This window comes from Tyto alba, unplaced genomic scaffold (assembly GCF_018691265.1).
Source record: "Tyto alba isolate M040663 unplaced genomic scaffold, T.alba_DEE_v4.0 Super-Scaffold_39, whole genome shotgun sequence".
Lineage (NCBI taxonomy): Eukaryota > Metazoa > Chordata > Aves > Strigiformes > Tytonidae > Tyto > Tyto alba.
The window spans coordinates 12,132,327-12,153,368 of NW_024881314.1; the positions used below are offsets into that span (position 1 = coordinate 12,132,327).

At 42.8% G+C, this 21,042-nt stretch overlaps 1 protein-coding gene across 6 annotated transcripts in view; it reads left to right on the plus strand.

Moving 5' to 3' along the window:
* MYH10 (myosin heavy chain 10) overlaps positions 1-20,348 on the plus strand; it is a 104,062-nt gene extending 83,714 nt beyond the window's left edge. For 5 of the 6 annotated variants that reach the window (XM_032992093.2, XM_042802728.1, XM_042802727.1 and 2 more), the window contains 19 exons: positions 654-791; positions 1,340-1,463; positions 3,691-3,862; positions 4,635-4,847; positions 4,948-5,092; positions 6,497-6,703; positions 7,773-7,877; positions 8,940-9,092; positions 9,432-9,680; positions 10,232-10,444; positions 10,938-11,150; positions 12,437-12,598; positions 14,129-14,257; positions 15,494-15,582; positions 15,832-15,955; positions 16,059-16,267; positions 17,137-17,245; positions 17,617-17,789; positions 18,626-20,348. In XM_032992093.2, coding sequence (XP_032847984.2) covers positions 654-791; positions 1,340-1,463; positions 3,691-3,862; positions 4,635-4,847; positions 4,948-5,092; positions 6,497-6,703; positions 7,773-7,877; positions 8,940-9,092; positions 9,432-9,680; positions 10,232-10,444; positions 10,938-11,150; positions 12,437-12,598; positions 14,129-14,257; positions 15,494-15,582; positions 15,832-15,955; positions 16,059-16,267; positions 17,137-17,245; positions 17,617-17,789; positions 18,626-18,686 — 2,988 coding nt within the window. In that variant the 3' untranslated portion in view covers positions 18,687-20,348. Of the gene's footprint in view, positions 1-653; positions 792-1,339; positions 1,464-3,690; positions 3,863-4,634; positions 4,848-4,947; positions 5,093-6,496; positions 6,704-7,772; positions 7,878-8,939; positions 9,093-9,431; positions 9,681-10,231; positions 10,445-10,937; positions 11,151-12,436; positions 12,599-14,128; positions 14,258-15,493; positions 15,583-15,831; positions 15,956-16,058; positions 16,268-17,136; positions 17,246-17,616; positions 17,794-18,625 lie in introns of those variants that run through there. The other variant, XM_042802730.1, reaches the window with a different exon arrangement.
* The last annotated feature ends 694 nt before the right edge of the window (positions 20,349-21,042 follow it).

Genomic DNA, 21,042 nt, shown 5'->3' on the forward strand with positions numbered 1-21,042 from the left:
ATTCAAGGTACTTAAAGGGGAAATAAAGCTCACATCTCACAGCTCTTGATGCCTTTTAATAAGCATTCATTAACGTGTGGCTGAGAATCTTATTTAAAACCACAAATGAATAGAAGCACAATACATTATTGCTTTTCTAGTCATATCTGGCTAGTTGTGCCAATATTTGAATCATTTCAGCTCTAATATTGAGATGTAGATTCATACTGAAATCAGGAGGCATGTTTCCTGTGGTGTGTGTTCCTAGACACTTGCACTTTTACACCAGATGCCCTGATCAGATGTAGTATGCTAGCAAGTCTTTGACATAAAGCCTGATCTGATTTTGTTGTCATTAAGTAGAATTTTTTATTTTATGTTCAGAATTAGGAAGGTGGAAGACTCTGAAGTGAGTGTATGTTCCCTAGACAGCATATTTCAGCCAAAGCTGAAATACAGAGCATAAACAATTCCATGTGTATCCCATGGCCCCTGATTTCATTACCAGATCATTCATACTATAAATGAATCTAACAAAGCAAATACATTTTTAGTGTTAGTTAGGACAGGTGGCTTTTCAAAATAGTACATCTTCTTCACCAAGTTAAAACCAGAATAAAATAAATACATGGGGAACCTGAAAAATGCACAGATGCAGTTGCCTTTTTCCCCAGGACCTAGAGGAACAGCTTGATGAGGAGGAGGGAGCTCGACAGAAGTTACAGCTTGAAAAAGTGACAGCTGAAGCTAAGATCAAGAAAATGGAGGAAGAGATCCTACTGTTGGAGGACCAAAATTCCAAGTTTTTGAAGGTGAGACCAGTATGTACTGTGGAGATTCTGCACATAAGTAACAGTAATGCCAAGTGATACCTCTCAAAACATTTGAGACTGCTGTTACATTATCTGTAAAGCTTGCACCTGAAGGCTTGTGGGGTTTGAACAGGTTGAAATGGAGACACTTGGATTCCTTTGAACTGGCCTTCAAAGTGGAGGCATTTGTCATGCATTCTTTCCATTTTCATGAGTCTTCCAAAACTAAGGCGCGGAAACAGTGTTTATCATAGCTACTGTTGTTCTTTGCAAACAGATTTCCAAAAGTGTACAGCAAACACTGGCCTAAAACCAGGCCTCCTGTGTGTTAAATTCCAAGTCTCACTTTCTTGGAAAAGAAATATTCGGGTTTCTGTACTATTCCAATTGGTCCTTAATATTGACAGATCAATCACTTGAAATAAAATTTGTGTTATATATGCTGTATGAAACTTCTGTATGAATTTGGTATATTCAGTTATTTGTGCTGCTTAGAGACTTTCCAAACTGCTTTAGAAATGATTCTTTCTTCCCTTTCTCCTAACTAGGAGAAGAAGCTGATGGAGGATCGAATTGCTGAATGCACTTCTCAGCTGGCTGAAGAAGAAGAAAAGGCCAAAAACTTGGCCAAACTCAAGAACAAGCAGGAAATGATGATCACAGATTTGGAAGGTTTGTTCCTCTTGTACTACATTTGCCTATTAACAACTTGGACATCATGCCAGAAATGAATGAATTACTACAATGTATGCAGTATTTGGTCCAGTCTGCTAAGTGTAACCTTATATGTAGATACCTTAATAGCTGTTATTTTTATTTAAATCTTGAAACGAATTTGTGTCGCAACACTTGTTGCATCTGGCTGCTTAGTCTTTCTCATATTTAACTTGTTAGGTTTCCATTTTTGAGAATCAGTTTCATTTATAGACTCACTCACAGATTCATGTTGCTGCATGCATCCCTTAGTAACAAGGTAAAACATCTGTCTCTTGGGAATTTGCTACACTTTTCTATAATAACATATTAGAACAACGTATTTCTGGAACAATGTTAGGCATTCATTAGGCTTCCAGTATTTTTTGAATAAGCAAGTCTGAATTGTTTTGTTTTTCTTAATACTTTGTTTATCTGAAATGGTTCCATTTCTTTGGCCGTTTATTTCTGATTGTTTTGCCTGTGTTGTCACAGGCTAAACTAGGCCTATATGTAACCTTTCTTGATTTTTACTTTTTTTTTTTTTTTTTTAAAGTACTTACAGCAGTAAATAGTTATTGTGCAACATTAATAAACTGCCAAGTCAAAGTTGCAAAATAAAAGGCAAAGCTACTCTCTGTGCCCTCATTTGGAAATGTTTTTTTCACTTGCTGCATTATGGCATATCTTACTACATATTTTAAAACTGATGTACTTACAGAGGAATGCCAAAGTTTAAACTTATCTGTATGGGAAGGTATGGAACTAATAGGGATAGTAGGTGATTGATGTACCTTTTCTTTAAAACTAGTATTCAGAGATCTTACGATGGGCATAAGTAAGCTTTACTCACTGGAAAATAATGCTTGAATGAGTTGTATGCTTAAATCAGGACTAATGTTTCTGAAGATACTTGACAGATGTGTTTTGGTTGTGGTACCATTCCAAGGCTGATGACTTTAGAAATGGAAATTAAAGCTTAAATATAAGTCATGCAGCTTCTTGGCTAGTAAAGCACAGTAAAATGATACTTGCTCTTGGAGATGATTCAGGAAGCCAGTAAGGTGTCTCTGCTAGGGTCTTGACACTGCTAGGCACTGATCTTTTTTTGTTTGGGGGTGGGGGGGAAGGGAAGGAGAGGGGGAAATCTAGTTTACTATGAACTTCCCCAATTGCAAAATTGGGTCTAATGACACTATTCTAACTGTCACTCACCAGGAATATAATGTAAAAACAGAGGGAAAAGTGTTATATTTTTGAGGAACTGTTTAGAGATAAACTGTTATCTGACATTATCAAAAAATCCCAAATAGCCCTGAGTGGCTAGACGAGGTTATTCTTGAACATGGTTCCATTTCCATGTGGAAGATGATGTCCTGATCCAGTATCAGGCTTAGGAACAGTGTGAGAGAAATCTCTGCACTGAGGACCCACAAAGTATTGAACAATTCTAATAACTTCCTTCTATGCTAATGCATTTTGAATTGTGCTAATGTTATGCTAAGCAAAAGCTTCCTGTGACTTAAATATATTACATACCTGGTCATGAACTAGCTACCTTAATCAGACAACACGCAGATCAACTAAATGTGTTTTATTGCTATGACACTGATAACTGGATGGTTTTCACAGAGAACTACCTTAGGGCAGGAGTATCTCAGCTGTACAAGTAAATTCCTGGAAACTATCAGGGTTGCAAAGTCTTGCTAAATATTGATGGCATGTGAGTTAGTGGCACACATACTTGCAAAAACCATTTACCTGAGTTTTCTTTAAGCTATACTATTTTCCAGTAGACCTTTTGGATTCTAGCCTAGCCCTTCCCAAACTATGCATTTACCAGTCCATAGTTGATCTTCATTTTTGAATCTTGATGTCTGTGATTATCTGGCCTATCAGCTTGAACTGCACTTCTGTGAGATCCAACTCCTATTTTCTATCAAGATGAGGTTATGTTTCTGTTCCCTTATTTCAAACTTTTTTTCCTACTCATTGACTTCTTCTTGACTTTCTATCTAAATTGTACAGTTCTACTTTGCTATTTCATCTTTCCCAGTCAGCCTTCCAGCTGCAGACTGGAGAAAGAATTGACGCAGTATAAATTAAACTCCCCACCCTTCCTGCCACTCCACGGCCCTGCCCCTGAAGCTTCTGAGGATGATGGGAGAAAAATATTCCATATAAATATAATTCTTTGCTTCTTTAGAGCGCTTGAAAAAAGAGGAGAAGACCCGTCAAGAATTAGAAAAAGCTAAAAGAAAACTTGATGGTGAAACAACAGACCTACAGGACCAAATAGCTGAGCTGCAAGCCCAGATTGAAGAACTGAAGATTCAGCTGGCCAAGAAAGAGGAAGAACTTCAGGCTGCTCTTGCTAGGTCAGGGCATGATGGTGCTTATGACTACGGAAGTGTGGTAGAAACCTGCTTTCCCAGACAGAATTTCAGTTGACTGCAAACATATCAGAACTGGGAGTGTTAAAGCAGAAGCCAGGACCCATTTGTATAGAGCATCTCTAGATGCCTGTGCTGTGCATAGGCATGGCAAAAGAAAAAAAGCAAGTCAGTGTTTTATTAGCATCCTTGCTTTACAAAGCTGCAAAAAAAGAAGTTTCACCAGGGTATAATAGTGTTTGGGCTCTGGAACCTTTTTTTAGTCCCCCAGAGTTCAGCCTTGAGAGGGGGGAAAAAACATGTAATTCTGTGAGCCTTCTTAATAGAGTACTTTCAGTGATTGGGTAGTACAGACATCAAGCTTTGTATGGCAGCCTTGCAGTCACATGTTGTAAGTTAAACACCTTTTGTATTTTTTTGAGTAATGATCTGTAATTTTGCAGGAAGAAAGAATTCTACAGACAGGGAGTTTTTGGGACAGGACAGTGTTGAGATCTACAATATCGGAATACTTGAATGTAAACTTGAAAGCTTGATCATTCTGATAGTGCATATGTGGTACCTGGGGCACTGTGTGTGTCAGGATCTTGAGAATAACAGTAGTGGTTTTCTAGCTATGAAGTTTTAGAAGGTCTGTTTTATTCTAGTGGAAAAGTTAAGATACCATTTATATACATAATTTAAATAATGCTAGACTGTTATGAGAATAGATCTGAAGCTATGATACATCATTAACTGTTGTGCCTCTGTTTAACAGAGGTGATGAAGAAGCAGTTCAAAAAAACAATGCACTGAAAGTGATAAGAGAGTTGCAGGCTCAAATTGCAGAACTCCAGGAGGATCTTGAATCTGAGAAGGCATCACGCAACAAAGCAGAAAAACAGAAAAGAGATTTAAGTGAAGAGTTGGAGGCTTTAAAAACTGAGCTGGAAGACACTTTGGATACCACCGCAGCACAGCAAGAGCTGAGGTAGGATCATATGTCTGTGTAAGAAGGGACCATTAAAATTAATCTTAAATTTACAAAAGACTAAAACATTGATTTTGATAACCCTTGACGCTTCCTCTAGGACAAAGCGTGAGCAGGAGGTCGCTGAACTGAAGAAAGCAATTGAAGAGGAAACCAAAAACCATGAAGCACAGATCCAGGAAATCAGGCAGAGGCATGCTACTGCCCTGGAAGAGCTCTCTGAGCAACTTGAACAGGCCAAAAGGGTGAGAAGAATATGAGTTACAGAAGTACACTTTTCTGCTTCAGGACTTCTTATAAGTACCCTAAGTGTTGCAGTCCCTTCCACTGGTATTTGCAGAACTAAGTTGTCCTCTTATACGTGCATCACAATTGCAGTTGGATCAAATATATTGTGCTGGTTTGAATATATTGCAACTATTAGATAGTCTTGGCATCTGTCTGAAAACTGTTTATGAGACTTGGAAGTGGCACACCTAGAGAAAAATCATGTAGTGCCTCTGTAGGAATTCTCCAGCAGGCCACGTGCTTTTTTGGTGAAAAGCAGCTCTGCATGAGTGAACTGCAGAATGCTTCCAAATAAGGTAATTGTGATGTCAGCACTCACAAGTAACAAACTATGAGTGCAGGTAGTGGAAAAGTTGTTCTGGCCACTCTTAACTTTTATGCTTGAACTGTGACCTCCGGTGCTCGATACTTGTGGAATATCTTGCCAGTTTGCACAGCTGTATTGTGCTCTCTGGTAACCACCACCAGAGCAGGCAGGAGGAGGAGGCACACCTGGATAGCATATTTCCTACTCATGGCAATTATTCCAACACTGCCAAAAACAAAAGTATCTGTAGATCGTGAAATTTTAGTTTTGGTCACTCACAAATGTATATGTGGACAGTTCATATACTGTAATAATATTTTTATGTAGGGAATACTTCACAAGCTTCCTTAGCATTTTAAACTGAGAAATGTAGTAGCTGAAGCTGGTGGAAATCATAGTTCCTTCACTTGAAGAACTTATGCATGTCTTCTGCTGCTTAATCATTAAATATTCTCGATGAGAGCATGAAAAGGTGGAAGAATGCTCTGCAATCATAAAGATCCTGTGATAAGATGATGTCAGTTCTGGTGATGTAGTAAGAATGGCATAAACATCCCTTATGCCAATTATTAATTCTTTAAAAAGGTTTTTGACAAATGACAGTGCAGTGATGAAAAGTGCTTTGTTCCGCACTTCCAGGCTGCTATGTCTACTAAAATCAGGGCTGCTTTAGTTGTTATCTGTGCTTTTATTTCTGTGAGATGAGCCATGCTGATCTGGTAATGGGCACATTCCTTCTGACTTACAGCGCTACTCAGACGGTCATTTTACAGCACTGACATCCCAGATCTTGTTAAATTCATAGAAGTATCTTCTGATCCTCACTGTTATGTGTGATATCGGAGAGTGGAGTAGCGTGCATTAACTTAGTCTTTGGCTAACATACACAGAATGTTACATGGCAGCATTTTAAACTCCCTAGTTACAATTTGCTGAGCACTTGTTTTATTGCTGGACTTGTTAACCTGATTTGCTGAACTGAATTTTTTTTTAGCAGAAAACTTTATTCATATGTAGCAAAGCGCTGAATTTCTTTCCTTTTTGTCTTCCCTAGTTCAAAGCAAATCTTGAAAAAAACAAGCAAGGCCTAGAGTCTGACAACAAGGAGTTAGCCTGTGAAGTGAAGGTATTGCAGCAGGTCAAGGCAGAGTCTGAACATAAGAGGAAGAAGCTTGATGCTCAGGTACAAGAGCTAACTGCTAAGGTCACAGAAGGCGAAAGACTGAGGGTGGAGCTGGCGGAGAAAGCTAACAAGCTGCAGGTAAGGCTGTGTGGAAGTCTTAAATTGCTGAAAAATAGGCAAGAAACTAAGTCTTAACCATATGCAGAAATGGCCGGGAGAAATGACCTTCAAAGATGCACCTAGGTCTACAGGAGGTGGGCCTGTAGTTGACATGGGAAGTGGCCTCAGTCATGCACTGTCATGTACTTAAGGGCCCTTAAAGTGGTGACGTGCCTCAGGTGGAGATAGCTGGACAGCCATGAAATTAATCCTCAACTTTTTGCGCTATAGGAGAATTGTAATGGCTTTTAAGTATGTGGCTTCCCATCCTGGAGACCAAATCCTGTAGGAGGCTCTGCATAGTCCAACTGCTTACAGCTGGCCTACAGGTTTTTGGCTTGGATATGGAATTGAGTAGATTGGGCTGAGCTCATTCGTAGGTGTGAGCAAAAATGCACTGATTGACGGTGGCCTTTTGTGCTTCAAAGTTGGGAGCCTGGCAGATGGGGATTGCAAGTAAAGGCCCGTTTTTTCTGGGAAATGGAGAAGACAGGCAAAATGCAATGAGGGCTGACTCAAATCACAGCAATGAGTGCTTTGGGGAAATCAAGCTAAAATACTTCAAAAAGGGAATGGGCCAGTTCTTCTCAGAGGAAGCGTTTGGGCGGTCTCTCATTGTATATAACAGTAACATGGCCTAAAATAGCAAGAGTTGGCACCTGGCAGTAACCTTTTCTCTTGCAACGATGCTTTAAACCCAGCTGCCATCCTGATAATCCCTGAATTAATGGTCCCATAAACTATATGGTCCTATAATTAAAAATAGTATTTAACTATGAATGCAGATACTGGAATGATGTGCTCTGCTAAATAGCATGCTTAACTCTTGGTATGTTAAACCACTTAAGTTCAAGACTGACGTCTAACTTGAAGCTTTTAGCCAAATGTCAATATTTTTAGCTTGTTATATCTCTCTGTTGGGATCTATTGTTGTGTCATACCTGGAATTTGGTGAGGTTTTGTGTTCTGCAGTTCCAGCTCCCAGTGGGATGTAGGCTTTGCCATGAGTCAGCTGCATGCTGTTACCTTTAGGCTGCTTGCTTTGCAGAACGAGTTGGATAATGTCTCAAGTCTCCTGGAGGAAGCAGAGAAGAAAGGCATTAAGTTTGCCAAGGATGCAGCTAGTTTGGAATCTCAACTTCAGGATACACAGGTGTGTGTATAGCGAAGCCTGAACTTTGCACTGAAGCTTTGTTCTTCATTGAAATGCTGACTGCATAACAGAAAATACATTTTCTTTCATGATCTAGGAAGCCCCTTGGGTAGAAGCTGTATTTCCTATTGAAGTCTAGTGAAATGTGGTGATCAGTGATTGCTCAGCTACATGTGGAGCCAGTGTTTCATTCTCTAAGATTCACTACTTGATAGACTGTAACCTTTCAGTTTCTCTTTTATATCTTAGTCTCTGTGGGAGATAATAATTAAGTCAAAAATACCTTTCCAAGTAGAATGTTAATGTAAATAAGATCCTTGGGGTATATGAAAGGCACGAGGGACAATACCCCTGTCATTTACTTACAGCTTAAGTTCAGACTGCAAGGGTTTGTTTTGAGCTAAATAGTGCAGCTTTATGCATGTATTCATAACTTAAATACACTCCTTTTTTTCCCTGTATAAAACTGCTAATGGTGACTACTTGAATAATGTTAATCACAATTGGAGAGGTCTGTGAAGAACAGGATGGGGGAGAGGGGATGATGGTTACATCTTTCATTAGTTTCCATTATGACAGAAGTTTCCACTGCCAAATTACAGCTATCTTTAAACTGACCTTTATGTTTAAGCAGTGCAGCAAAACTTGGAAGCATGCTGCCATTGCAGGATTTGCTGCTATATATTCTTCTCATGTGGTTCAAAATAGGTACTCTAAATACTTGTCTGAAAGAAGAAAAATAAATTTTGAAGGTGACTTCTGTGCTTGTTCCTTTAAAGACAGAAAAGTGTCTTCCGTTAACTTCTAGAGCAGAGAGTGGCAATGATTCCCTGATCAGCAATACACTTCATAAAGGTTTAAGTGTGTCCAAGATGAATGATCAGTGCCTTTCTGAAAACTCAAATTACAGATATCTTCATAAGCACATCCTTGTACAAAAATGCTGTGAGAAAATAATCAAACCCGAAACTCCACATGGAGTGATGGACGGTGGTAGCCCAAGGCCCCAGTTAACATACTGTGAACCAAACTGAACTTTGAATATGCCTGTTTGTGTAACAGGAGCTGCTTCAGGAAGAAACACGCCAGAAACTCAACCTGAGCAGTAGGATTAGGCAGCTGGAAGAGGAGAAGAACAACCTGCAGGAGCAGCAGGAAGAGGAAGAGGAGGCCAGAAAGAACTTGGAGAAACAGATGCTCGCCTTGCAGTCACAGGTACGCTGTTGTAAATGGCAGAACTTCTGTAAGGCCTGCACGTTCCAGGTGAGATGAACTGCTGTCCCAAGCTTCTCAGAAAAAGCATCGTGTCATTTGCACAGGTGCAAGACCAGATTTCATAGTAAAATTTCCTGTGGTCTTTCTCCATTGCAATAATGACTAGAACAACTAACTGCCATGGGTAGGACCTCCCCCTGCCTAGTATCCTGCTAGCTCACAATTTTTGTGTTACTTTAGCTAGCAATAACATCTATTTCTGGGTTTGTATTTTGGACCTCATGCCTTTCTTTCCTTGTGATGCACTAAGGAACATTATTTTCTTTTATTAAATTTCAGTTGGCTGATGCTAAGAAAAAGGTAGATGATGACTTGGGAACCATTGAAGGCTTGGAAGAAAATAAGAAGAAATTATTGAAGGACATGGAGTCCTTAAGCCAACGCCTAGAGGAGAAGGCAATGGCTTATGACAAACTAGAAAAGACAAAGAATCGCCTGCAGCAAGAGCTGGATGACCTGATGGTGGATTTAGATCATCAGCGCCAGATTGTTTCTAACTTGGAGAAAAAACAGAAGAAGTTTGATCAGGTAGTTTAGCTTCCCATCATCTTGCTGCTTTTTATGATTTTGAAATGGCATCTTGTTTGTGGTGTTACTGGATAAATGAGCCTTGTATAAAGAGGGGTCTGACTAGAGTGCTGTGGTTATTGATAAATCTTTTGTGAGCAGCTTGGCCTTTGTTAAGAGTAACTTTCCACTTCAGTGAGCTAAATGCCTTCTTTGAGTCTTGTTAGATCATGCAATAAGCTCTTTATATACAAAAAGGAAATTATATTGGAACAGAAGCTTAAGAGTATTATTGTACTCTTTCAGGATAGACTAAGAGAGGATGTGAAGAGTGAAAGATGAAAATAATATAAAACTTATTTAATCTCAATTACTAGCTTGCTTTCCTCATTTCATCCCCAACTAGCTGTAGCTGTTTTCTTACTAGCACTTTGAACAAGGCTGAGAAACTAGACAGCTTCTGAAGGCCCATTAAACTTAGAGCATTAACCACTTCATTGACTAAAACACCTGAGGCAGGAAGGACCTGATTGTAGAACTTCTGAGATGGATTAATTATTTCTTATGTTCAGATGCTGGCAGAAGAAAAGAACATTTCTGCCAGATATGCAGAGGAAAGAGATCGTGCTGAAGCAGAAGCAAGGGAGAAGGAAACTAAAGCACTGTCTCTGGCTCGGGCTTTGGAAGAAGCCCTGGAAGCTAAGGAAGAATTTGAAAGACAGAACAAACAGTTGCGTGCAGATATGGAAGACTTAATGAGCTCTAAAGATGATGTGGGCAAAAATGTAAGTACGTTTCCACACCCTGTTTTGTTATATACTGCATAGGGAATAACACAGGAAAACTCCCTGGCTGGAGAAGTATATTGGAGACAAAAATAGAACTTTTTGAAGCTAATTTATAACCCCAAATTCTGGAGGAATTAATGCTCGGAATAAGAGGGTGATCTGTGTTAACAACAGGCCTCTTCAAATGTTGTTGAGACACGGAGAGCAGAAGTTGCTGGTCAAATGACTACTGGCGCCTGCGCTAGATTTAAGAGCTTGTCTCACTAGTATGTTTTCTCCGTGACATTGCACAGTTCTTTCCATCTGAATAGATGTTTGGGTTCTCTAACACAGACTTAGAGATGCTGCTCTGCCTGTTCTGATTCATTGTCCAATTCAGAACATCACAAAATGTAGTGTACCGAGTTCGTATAATGTCTTGTTTTGCTGTTACTGACTGCTGGTGTTGAGATACCTGAAGGAGAGGGTCTGATTAATGCTTGTGGCTTAGGTCCATGAACTGGAAAAGTCAAAGAGAACTTTAGAGCAACAGGTTGAAGAGATGAGGACTCAGCTGGAGGAACTGGAAGATGAACTGCAGGCCACAGAAGATGCTAAGCTTCGTTTGGAGGTGAACATGCAAGCTATGAAAGCCCAGTTTGAGAGAGATCTGCAAGCCAGAGATGAACAGAATGAAGAAAAGAAGAGGATGCTGGTTAAACAAGTATGTCTATTTTACTGCATTTCATAGTGAGAAGGGTATGAGGATCTTTTGCCAAAGCTCTGTGGCTTTGGTGACAACTTGCTACCAGAAAAAATAAAACTCTTTCCTTAAAGATCCCATCCTATAGAAATCCCAAGCACTGATCTTTGCAAGCAGTAGAATAGGTCTGGTTGAGGACTGGCCACTGTCAGCTGTTAGTGTTAGTCTGCTGCTGCTGGTTCTCCAAAACCACACAACAACGAAGCAGATGTTTCACTATTGCTGTGTGAGTATTTCCAGGACAGGGGCATGTTATTTGCTCTGTCAAACCCATCCTATGTGAGGTACAGGAACAAATCTGTGGATGCTGAGATAATTACAGTCTTTCAGGTTAAGTGAACAGTTTCCTGAATTAGAATTGTGGCAAAGACTCCAGGTTTGCCAGACTTGAGAATTCTAGTAACACAGAGCAGCTCAGGAGAGGCTCAAGAAATGCCTTTAAAATTTCATGCTTGTAAGAGAAGATGGTTCTAAACTAACATTAAGCTTTGAGGAAATAACACCCAATATTTCAAGACTTACCGAAGCAAAACAAAAATGTACAATTACTGAGGATCACCAATGCAGAGATTTTGTAGAAAAAACCATGGCCTGGAAGGCTTTTGACATTCACTGCAATGCAAAATTGCTGTTACCTTGCACTGGACAAGAGCTCTTGACCCTGCATGAGGAGGGAGGCTTGATTCAAAACAAAATATATTCTTTCATGTTGATAACCTGTGGCATTTCTGGCTGAGTTTTATTTTTGCATCTTTGGCTTAGTTAAAGTTGGGCTTGCTGCTTAGATACTTTTCTATTTTATTTTGGAAAAAAAGTTATTGGTGATGCTAGTAGCACAGCTGTTTTAATTATTTTCTTGAGAAAATTAGGTGATTCTGCTTCTTATTTTCCTCTTAGTGGTTCAATCAGAATTAGTGATATCTGCCCTAGAGTGATACCTCAACGTGGATAGATGTGCTGGGCAAGAAGCTCATCACTAAGTAGCTGAACAGATGAAATGGAAATGCTTCAGATGCTGAGTTATTGTCTTCATTTTCCTTTTTGTCACTTGAGATCCCTGCTTTCAATTTGTGGATTTGCTTTTGCCATCTGCAGTGGCTTCCCATGTAGCTTGGATTCTGTGGTCTTTTCCAATTGCGTAATGTTAATTCTGCTCTGTAAAGGCCTTTGGAGTTGTCAGCCTTTTTGGTGGGATCTCGTCTGCTCCATTCCTGGAGCTGAGCCTGTTAAATGCCGTGATTTCACAGGTGCGAGAGCTGGAGGCAGAACTGGAAGATGAGCGCAAACAGAGGGCTCTTGCTGTGGCAGCCAAGAAGAAAATGGAGATGGATCTGAAAGACCTGGAAGGTCAGATAGAAGCTGCAAACAAGGCTCGAGATGAAGCAATCAAACAGCTACGTAAGCTCCAGGTAGGCACAGCTCATCACCCCAGCTGCGTGCTCTCCTGGTGACAGTCTGTCAGGGATGTTGCTTTTCATTAAGTACATTGTAGCTTGAAGGGAAAGGGAGTTTGACTCGACTGTGCTGACCTGTGACAGTCTGTCAGGGATGTTGCTTTTCATTAAGTACATTGTAGCTTGAAGGGAAAGGGAGTTTGACTCGACTGTGCTGACCTGTGTCATAGAGTATCTAGTCTGAAATTACCAGGGGCTCAAAACTCCTCTCATCCTTTTGTCCGTAAGGAGTGAATTTGTCCCCCATGTACTTCTATTCAGTAGTTCATCTTTGTCTTTATTTCAACACTTGACAGAAGGATTTACAGAGTACTGCTATCTAGGCTGCATTTTTAAAATTTCTGGTTGTTTGTACCTTTGAATTTACTGATTTGAGCACTGCTTTTGCTGGCTGCTGCTTCCTCAAGTTGAACTTTTTAATGTGATTTCAGCCAAAAAACGCTCCAGAGGAAAAAGAGGAGTAAAATTCAGTTGCTTTTAAAAAGCTCCAGGCTGCCCATTCTTTTTAGTTTGGCAAGAAAAAAATCAGTCCTTGTGTCAAGGATTTATTTCCCATTCCCCCCCAAAATATTCAACATTTGGTAGCGTTCACTTTTTCCAGAAATCTTCAGTGCCATGGCCCAAAGCTGCAGGAATATGAGGCCATGGCAAGACCGTGTAAAATATATGGCAAATCAAATTGCTTTTCAGCCCTGTCCACTTTATTCTTTGGCAATCCTACTTAACTGAACGAGGGCAATTCTGGAGCTGAGCCCTGGATGAAGAGGGGAGCGTAGGTTAAAGCAAGAAATGCTGGTACCTAGCAGTACCCCACTTCTCTAGTCCAAGAGGACAGCAGACAGCCAGAAAGTTCATTACCTGGTCTCTCTATGCTTTCATTCAAGCACCTGAAATGAGTGTTCTGACCGGTGGTATTCTAAAGATGCAGGTACAACTGAAATGCAGTTTCTCCAACTTCCGTAGTCTTTTAGCATCTCAAGTCAAACTTGTGCAGATTAAGATCTCACTCTGTGTTAACAGCGTTTCTTAAGGGACATGTAAGTATGTGCTTCTAGGTGTGAAAACTGGTGCATTGTGTTACTTCTGAGAATAGCTTCTTACCTTGAATACTTGTAATAAATTTGGGGGGTTTTAGTCAATTCGAGTAAACTTTTTAAAAGTCATTCCAAAAGCTTTACTTCTCCGTAAGTTTCATGACAGATGTAATTGAGCAGCTCTTTACTAGAAGATTTTGCTCCAAGAAATACACCAGATAATGAGGTGAAGTCTTATAATGTGATATTTCTGACAAGGAGTTGAGTGATGGAAAGATGAGAAAATGAAGTTTTACTATGAAAATAAGAACTGAAAGTGCATTTAAGTGGAGTGAAGCCACTTTGGGAGGAAAGTCTTACCTCTTAAGGGCCAAAATGCTTCAGAGCTACTAATAAATCTTGCAGTTGTAATGCAGCATGGCATTTTTGTTCCTCTGCTTTTCAAATGCAGGCTCAAATGAAAGACTACCAGCGAGAGCTGGAGGAAGCCCGTGCATCCAGAGATGAGATCTTTGCGCAGTCCAAAGAGAGTGAAAAGAAGCTCAAAGGTCTTGAAGCAGAAATACTCCAGCTCCAAGAGGTGAGATTGAAGTCCAGGAGGTTGAAGTCCATTTGCTTTTCTTTCTAGAGTAAAGCGAATATCAGAGAGTAAAAAAGGTAAAAAGCAATCTATTGAGTTGAACAGAGAAATGGAAACCAGGAGAACTTTCTCTTCCCGCCCTGCCCCAGGTCATTAGTCAACACCTTATGGCTTTGTAAGAATCATTCTAGTAGTCTGGGCTTCATTTCCCTGCCTGTGAAGCAGGAAGGCTTTACTCGTACTTAAACAGATTTGAGGTCTCACTGGAGTTTGCAAGGTGATTCAAGAGTCTCTGAAGGGTGCAGTGCACAGTGTTAGCACTAAAATTGATTATTGGAAATATGTAAAACCCTAACAACCTCTCTAGTGCTTCAGCAGACCATTTAAGTCTCTGGGGATTTATCACTCTGCCCTGTTAGGTCCTTATCCCTTTCTTTTACGGGCATGTGTTCCCTCATTGTTGGCAATTTATCTAAGAGCTCTAAGTCTTGCTACATATCACTTGTCCCATTATCTCTTTGGTCTGCCGCAAGGTCAAACATCAGCAGAATTGCTTTGTGTCAGAGACTTCCTCCTTTTTGTCTGTATTAGCTGTAGACCAAAGTTGGAAGCAATTGCTCAGATTTCACTATACTTACTGCTTGAGCCTTTACAGATAACCTGTGACTTACTAGAGCTTCTCCATGTCATTCTTTTGTGGACTTCAAACCTGTCAGTCTTGCAGTGCATTTAATTGTTCTAAGCAAATGCTTGGGTGTTTCTGCCGCTTAATACAGTTTGACAGTATGAGATTCAGTGCTGTTCATACTACTCTGATAAAGGTTTTATTTTTCTATACTCCTCTTGCATTCATGCTCTGTAAGAACTTAAAAAATTTGCTTAATTTAGTGCCCACTTTATTCTGTGTGCATGTGACAGAAGCAGGTGACAATGGTTTTCTCCCACTGTTTCAGGCTTGAATGTTACTGATCTTCACGTATATTTTTTTTTTCCTTAACTTTGTACAAGGAACACTTCAGGGACAGGGAGAGGAGTAAATCCATTGTAGCCGTATGGCAGTTAAGGGGTGGGAGTGTCAACATGATGTGTCCTGCTAGCTTCTACAGCTGTTTCTTCTGCTTATCTATTAGAAGACCTTAGGAATATCACACTTCACAGCACCTCCCCAAGATAAGTTATTTGCAGGAGTTTTGAGATTCCTGATGCTGTAATGAATCTTGTCCTAAACCTTCCCAGGAGTTTGCTGCATCTGAAAGAGCCCGTCGTCATGCTGAGCAAGAAAGGGATGAGTTGGCTGATGAGATTGCAAACAGTGCTTCAGGAAAGTGAGTCATCAAATGTATTAATTGTGCACTGGAAGAACTTCAGGCACCAGCAGCTGTAGTTGTCAGTAGTTTGCATGCAAATTCTGTATTGACCTGTCTTCGTGATAAAAATTCCTTGTTGTGAGGAAGAAAACTGCTGACACAGTAGCTTCTCATGACAATATGCAATGCCTAAAGTATCAGAAGCAAACTAGCCAGTAGCTTTGTATCAGATCTAAACACGTCTTGACACAAATGCTCCTTTTCTAGGTCAGCACTGCTGGATGAGAAGCGCCGGCTGGAAGCTCGTATTGCACAGTTGGAGGAAGAGCTCGAGGAAGAGCAGAGCAACATGGAGCTTCTCAATGAGCGGTTCCGAAAGACCACGCTGCAGGTGAATCCGTTGTTGGCAGTGCTGCAGGGGCAATTTGTTTCAGTGTGCAGTTAAGTGGAGGCTCTGAATAGCACCAAATGAACTTCTATTCTTCTCCTGAAAGGTTGACACACTTAATTCCGAGCTAGCTGGGGAGAGGAGTGCTGCCCAGAAGAGTGAAAATGCACGGCAGCAGCTGGAAAGGCAGAACAAAGAGCTGAAAGCCAAGCTGCAGGAACTGGAGGGATCTGTGAAGTCTAAGTTCAAGGCAACAATTTCTACTCTAGAAGCCAAGATTGTGCAGCTAGAAGAACAGCTTGAGCAGGAAGCCAAGTAAGGGGGAAAAAAAAAAAAAAAAATCTGTTTGCCCGTGTTTGCTCTGTCAGTTGAACATCTGAAACCTCCAGGCCTTAAGTGTTTGTGGGGCTGAGATGTGAGCTTACAGCACAGGCTCGTTGTCTGGAAAGCTGCTGTTTAGGGGATACACTTTAACAAGACAGCTGTAAAGTAACTGGGTTTGAAAGATTCAGAATCTATTTGCTCTGTAACTGAAACTGCTGAATTAGCTTTTGAAGTTAACCAGGTGAATATATTGACTGGTACTCCCAGGATCCCCAAGGCGCTGTGGGAGTTTCTTGAGACAAGATGAAATGCATCCCCGTGAGACACCTGGTCTCTTTGGTTAGAGGAAACAAGTTGAACATCTTAGATGTGACAGCTTAAGTGAATTGAGATGAATCCTGTGCTCTGCAGAAGTCCTTCTGCAGTGAGCTCTTCCTGTCTTTCTTTGCCATCTTGGTCCTCCAAATACTTTTTTTTTTTTTAAGCTAGTTCCTCCCAGAATCTGAAAGTGAACTGTCTTACCACCATCTCCGTTCTCTTTGGGCTTTTGGCTCTGTGGCAAGACAGTGTTACTGGTTAGCAGCAACTTTAAAGCTGCTCTGTTCAATCTCATGGTGAAGAAGTGCCTTCTTATTTCTCTCTTCAGCCTGCATACCATACTCATATTGCTCCAGTGGTGCTAAGGCTTCATGCTTTCAAAGCTGCACCCTAAAACTAAGTCAGTTCTGTTGGTGGTGTCAGGCCTGTTAAGAGGACTCAAGTATCAGTTGTATAGTGAGGCAAGAGCCTTTCAGAAAGGACAGATCTTGTGTTCCCAGCCTTCAAGCTCTGGGACAAATGACAGCTTTTGCTTATTCTAGGGAAAGAGCAGCTGCTAACAAATTGGTCCGTCGTACAGAGAAGAAATTGAAAGAAGTCTTCATGCAAGTGGAGGATGAACGTCGACACGCAGACCAGTACAAGGAGCAGGTAGGTGGAAGGACTTGGCTTTTGAGGCCTGTTTCTCAGAAAGGGCAAATAAAACTGTACTTGGAGTAGAAGGGGCTTGTTAAGAAGCATTTTAATAAAAATATCTATGGGAATCAATGTTGATGACAAAACCAGCGGAGTAGTTACTGTCAGTCAGAATGTCCCGGTGGTAGCTGTGGTGTGATGCTCTGTCAGGCCTCCTGCTCTCCCAGACCCAGCAGCTCTGCAGCGCTTCTGGGAGTCGAGGCTGGAGGCTGCAGTGGGGCTGACTGTTCCTCTCCAGCCGGGCTGGTCAGGAGGGCCGGGTGCTAGCTGACCCCCAGTCCTGGGGTTGCAGCTGCCTAGTTTAATCCTGAGGTTTTGTATTTTAGATGGAAAAGGCAAATGCCAGAATGAAGCAGCTCAAACGTCAGCTGGAGGAGGCTGAAGAGGAGGCCACGCGTGCAAACGCTTCCCGACGTAAACTTCAGCGTGAGCTGGATGATGCCACAGAGGCTAACGAGGGCCTGAGCCGGGAGGTCAGCACCCTGAAAAACAGGCTAAGGTAAGTGGCCCCAGGAGCAGTGGGCAGGGGTTTCCCAGGCCCAGCGTGCCCACTGACTGTTGCCATGGTGCGTCCTTGGGGGAGCAGCCAGCTGTGGAGCTGCGGCAGCAGAGCGGCTAATGCGAGGGAGGGGGTCAAACTGGAGCCTGCTGGGAGCTGCTGGCTGAGACCGGTGACGATGCCGAAGCTGGCAGAGCACTGGGATAGTCCTGACAGCTCTTGAGTCTGAGCTCTTTGGAGCTTAACCTGGCAGGTTCCCTGGGGTGGCCAGTTCAGTCCAGCCGTGGGTGAACGTGACAGAGGAGACAGCTCAGCTGTGCTCTTCCAGGGGCTGGCACCGGTCCCTCTTTTCCTGACCCACCCTGCTGGGAGGGTTATCAGCATTTTCCTGGAGAGCAGGCCTCGGAGATCAAAGTCTGTGTCAAGTACAGATGGGAGTCGGCAGCGGTGGGGCTGCTGCAGAGCAGAAACCATCTCGAGGTGGAGAGTGGCTGAGCTGGTTACTTGTAGGAATGGCAGGAGGGGCGCAGCGTGGTGCTTCTCAAAGGAGCAGTCGGTGGTTTTTTCAGAGAGCCCACTCCGCTCAGTGCTCGGTCCGTGCTTGGTGCTCGTACACAGACAATATTTGAAGCTACTTGGGACTTGTTAAAAATGAAGGCGATGGTCTAAACTAAGCAGGAATGCCAGAGTACCAGAGCGTGTTTGAGCACAGCGTGTTGGCCCCTTGCTCAGAGCGGGGGGGGCGCCGTTCCCGGGCAGGGTGGGCAGCCTGGGGCTGAGCCGCCTCCCAGGAGCTGTGACCCGGCAGCGATTGCTGCCCGCTGCTTTGTTCGCAGGAGGGGGGGGGCCCATCACCTTCTCCTCCAGTCGATCCGGGAGACGTCAGCTGCACATTGAAGGGGCCTCCCTGGAGCTCTCGGACGACGACGCGGAGAGCAAAGGCAGCGATGTGAACGAAACGCAGCCGGCCCCAGCCGAGTAGAGCCCGTCACACCGTTTGCATGCAGAGACCTTTACACGGGGGTCGGCAGGAGGACGAGGCCTTCCCTGACCACCCAACTGCCTTGTGGCCCTACATCTGCCTTACGGAGCGTCGGCATGCTACAAGGTTACTTATCCTAGGTCAACTATGTCTTAAGGCTCTCCAGCCTCACCATACTGTACCCCGCTTCAGATATAGGTACAACTGCTTTTTTTATATATAGTAAACAAAATGGGATCGTCTCTGTCCAGTGCATCTATTTTCCAGATACTCATTGTAAAGCCATTTTATAAAGCATCATGTGAAGGATGAAACTTTTTTTTATCAATCCAGAAACTTCATTCCCAGAGGGTTAGGTGGTTGGGACAGACCCATTGTCATGACTATGCATGCTTTGTTGTACAGACAGCATCCTTCCATTTCTTCTGTGCTCAGACGGCCCTTGGCTGTGTTGAGTCTGTTGGATCCTTGAAGACCAAACTGCACCTGTCTCTTTCTTTTCTCCTAATTGTTGTGATCAGCACACAATCAGCGAGTGAACTGTGAAAAGGCCTTGGGAAGTGTTAGAGGGAAATGTAGGGATGAACGAGTAGTGTCCGTTTTTAACCCGCAATATCATTTTGAAGTGTTCTCAGCACCTGCTTTCATCAGTTAGTGTTCATGCAGTACAGGCAAACTGAAATAGCGTCACCGTTCCTCATCTGTACAGTACTTCTGCGTTTGTAGAGACCTGCTATTGCCATGCCCAACAGACCTGTATATATATTAAGGCTCGTATAATGTGAACACCAGTGGAAAATAAACATACAACACAGGCAAAATTAATTTATTAATTTATGGCCGAGTTAGCCTTCAGGACGTGGGGCGGGGCGGCTGGGCGGTGAGGGGGGTGTGAGGGGCCAGCAGCCAGCCCGGGGCGGGGGCGGGGGCCGCTGACGGGGCGCAGCCGTGGATGTTGCCTGCCTACGAGTTAACATGCCAGTGGATGTGAATCCTTTTTTTTTTTTTTTTTTTTTTTGTTATTGTTGTGTTTTTTTTTTTTTTTTTATTTTGAACAGTATTACAGCGAGTAGTTAGCGTTCTTTTTGTTTAAATAGCTGAAAAACTGACATTACAGAAAGTGCCTTAGACACTACAGTACTAAGACAATGTTACATATATAATTTGCCTATATAACAATGATTTAATGTATTAATTTTGACTGTGCTTCATATCATGTACCTCTCTAGTCCAAGTGGTATTCTTGATATTAGTGACAATGAATCAGTGTTAACTAGGAAACTTCCTCTGCCACATGCTCAAAAACCATGGATTTCCTTTTTTTGGTTAAAAGCTTTAACATCTGTCGCAAAGGTTTTGTTGTGTGTGTTTGGATATTTTTAATCAAACTGGCTGTTGACCACCAGGCATCTGACTGCAAATATCTTGTTTTCTTGTATACCCATATTTCTAGACAATGATTTTTGTAAGACAATAAATTTATTCATTATAGATGCGGCCGCCTGCTCTGTTTACTTACCGGAAGAGCTATCTCCTGAGGCTGGCATAGAACTTAATAAATGAGAATATGACTGGAAGCTGCCTTTTCCCTCCTTCTTCCTGTTTTGTTTGCTTGGATTTTTTTCCTTTTATTTTGAGCACCAGCCAGGGCCTGGGCTGGGCTGAGCCTTTGGCTCCAGTACCATGGCCCAGCCCCAGGCTCTGGGGTTTTTTCTGAGCAGAGCTGGTTCCCGTGCCTGGGCTGTACCTGGCTGGGAGTGCTCCCGGTTTGGCTGGGCTGCTGGGGGCCAGGGGCCTTGCTGTGTCTGCACAGAAACCAGGGACCAAGGTGCAGCTGGGGGGGGGAGGTCGGGGGCATTAAAAAGGGGAGAAGGGGGGGGTGGGAGCTGAAAGCCCCAGCCTGGTCTCTGCTGGCCTGGGAGCTGCTCTGACCCTGCCAGCAGCACCTTCTGCCCCAGCCCCTCCCTGGCTTTTCCCTCCCTCTGTCCCCTGTGCAAGAGCAGCCTGCGCCTACCTGGGGAATTTTAAGGGGGGAGGATGCTGCAGCAAGGGTGCCCTGCACCCCCCCGAGGTGGCCCGAGGGGTGCGTGGCCACCCCTGCCAGGGGGATTGGGGGGGGGGGGGGCAGGAGCAGCCTGACCTGGCACAGCCAAGCCAGGAGCTGGCACAGCCCCCCTGTGCTGCAGGGGAAATGGCTTTGCTCGGGGCAGGGGGGGGGCAAAACCCCCCCTGCAGCTGCAGCTGGAGCCCTCCAACACTTACACCAGCCCA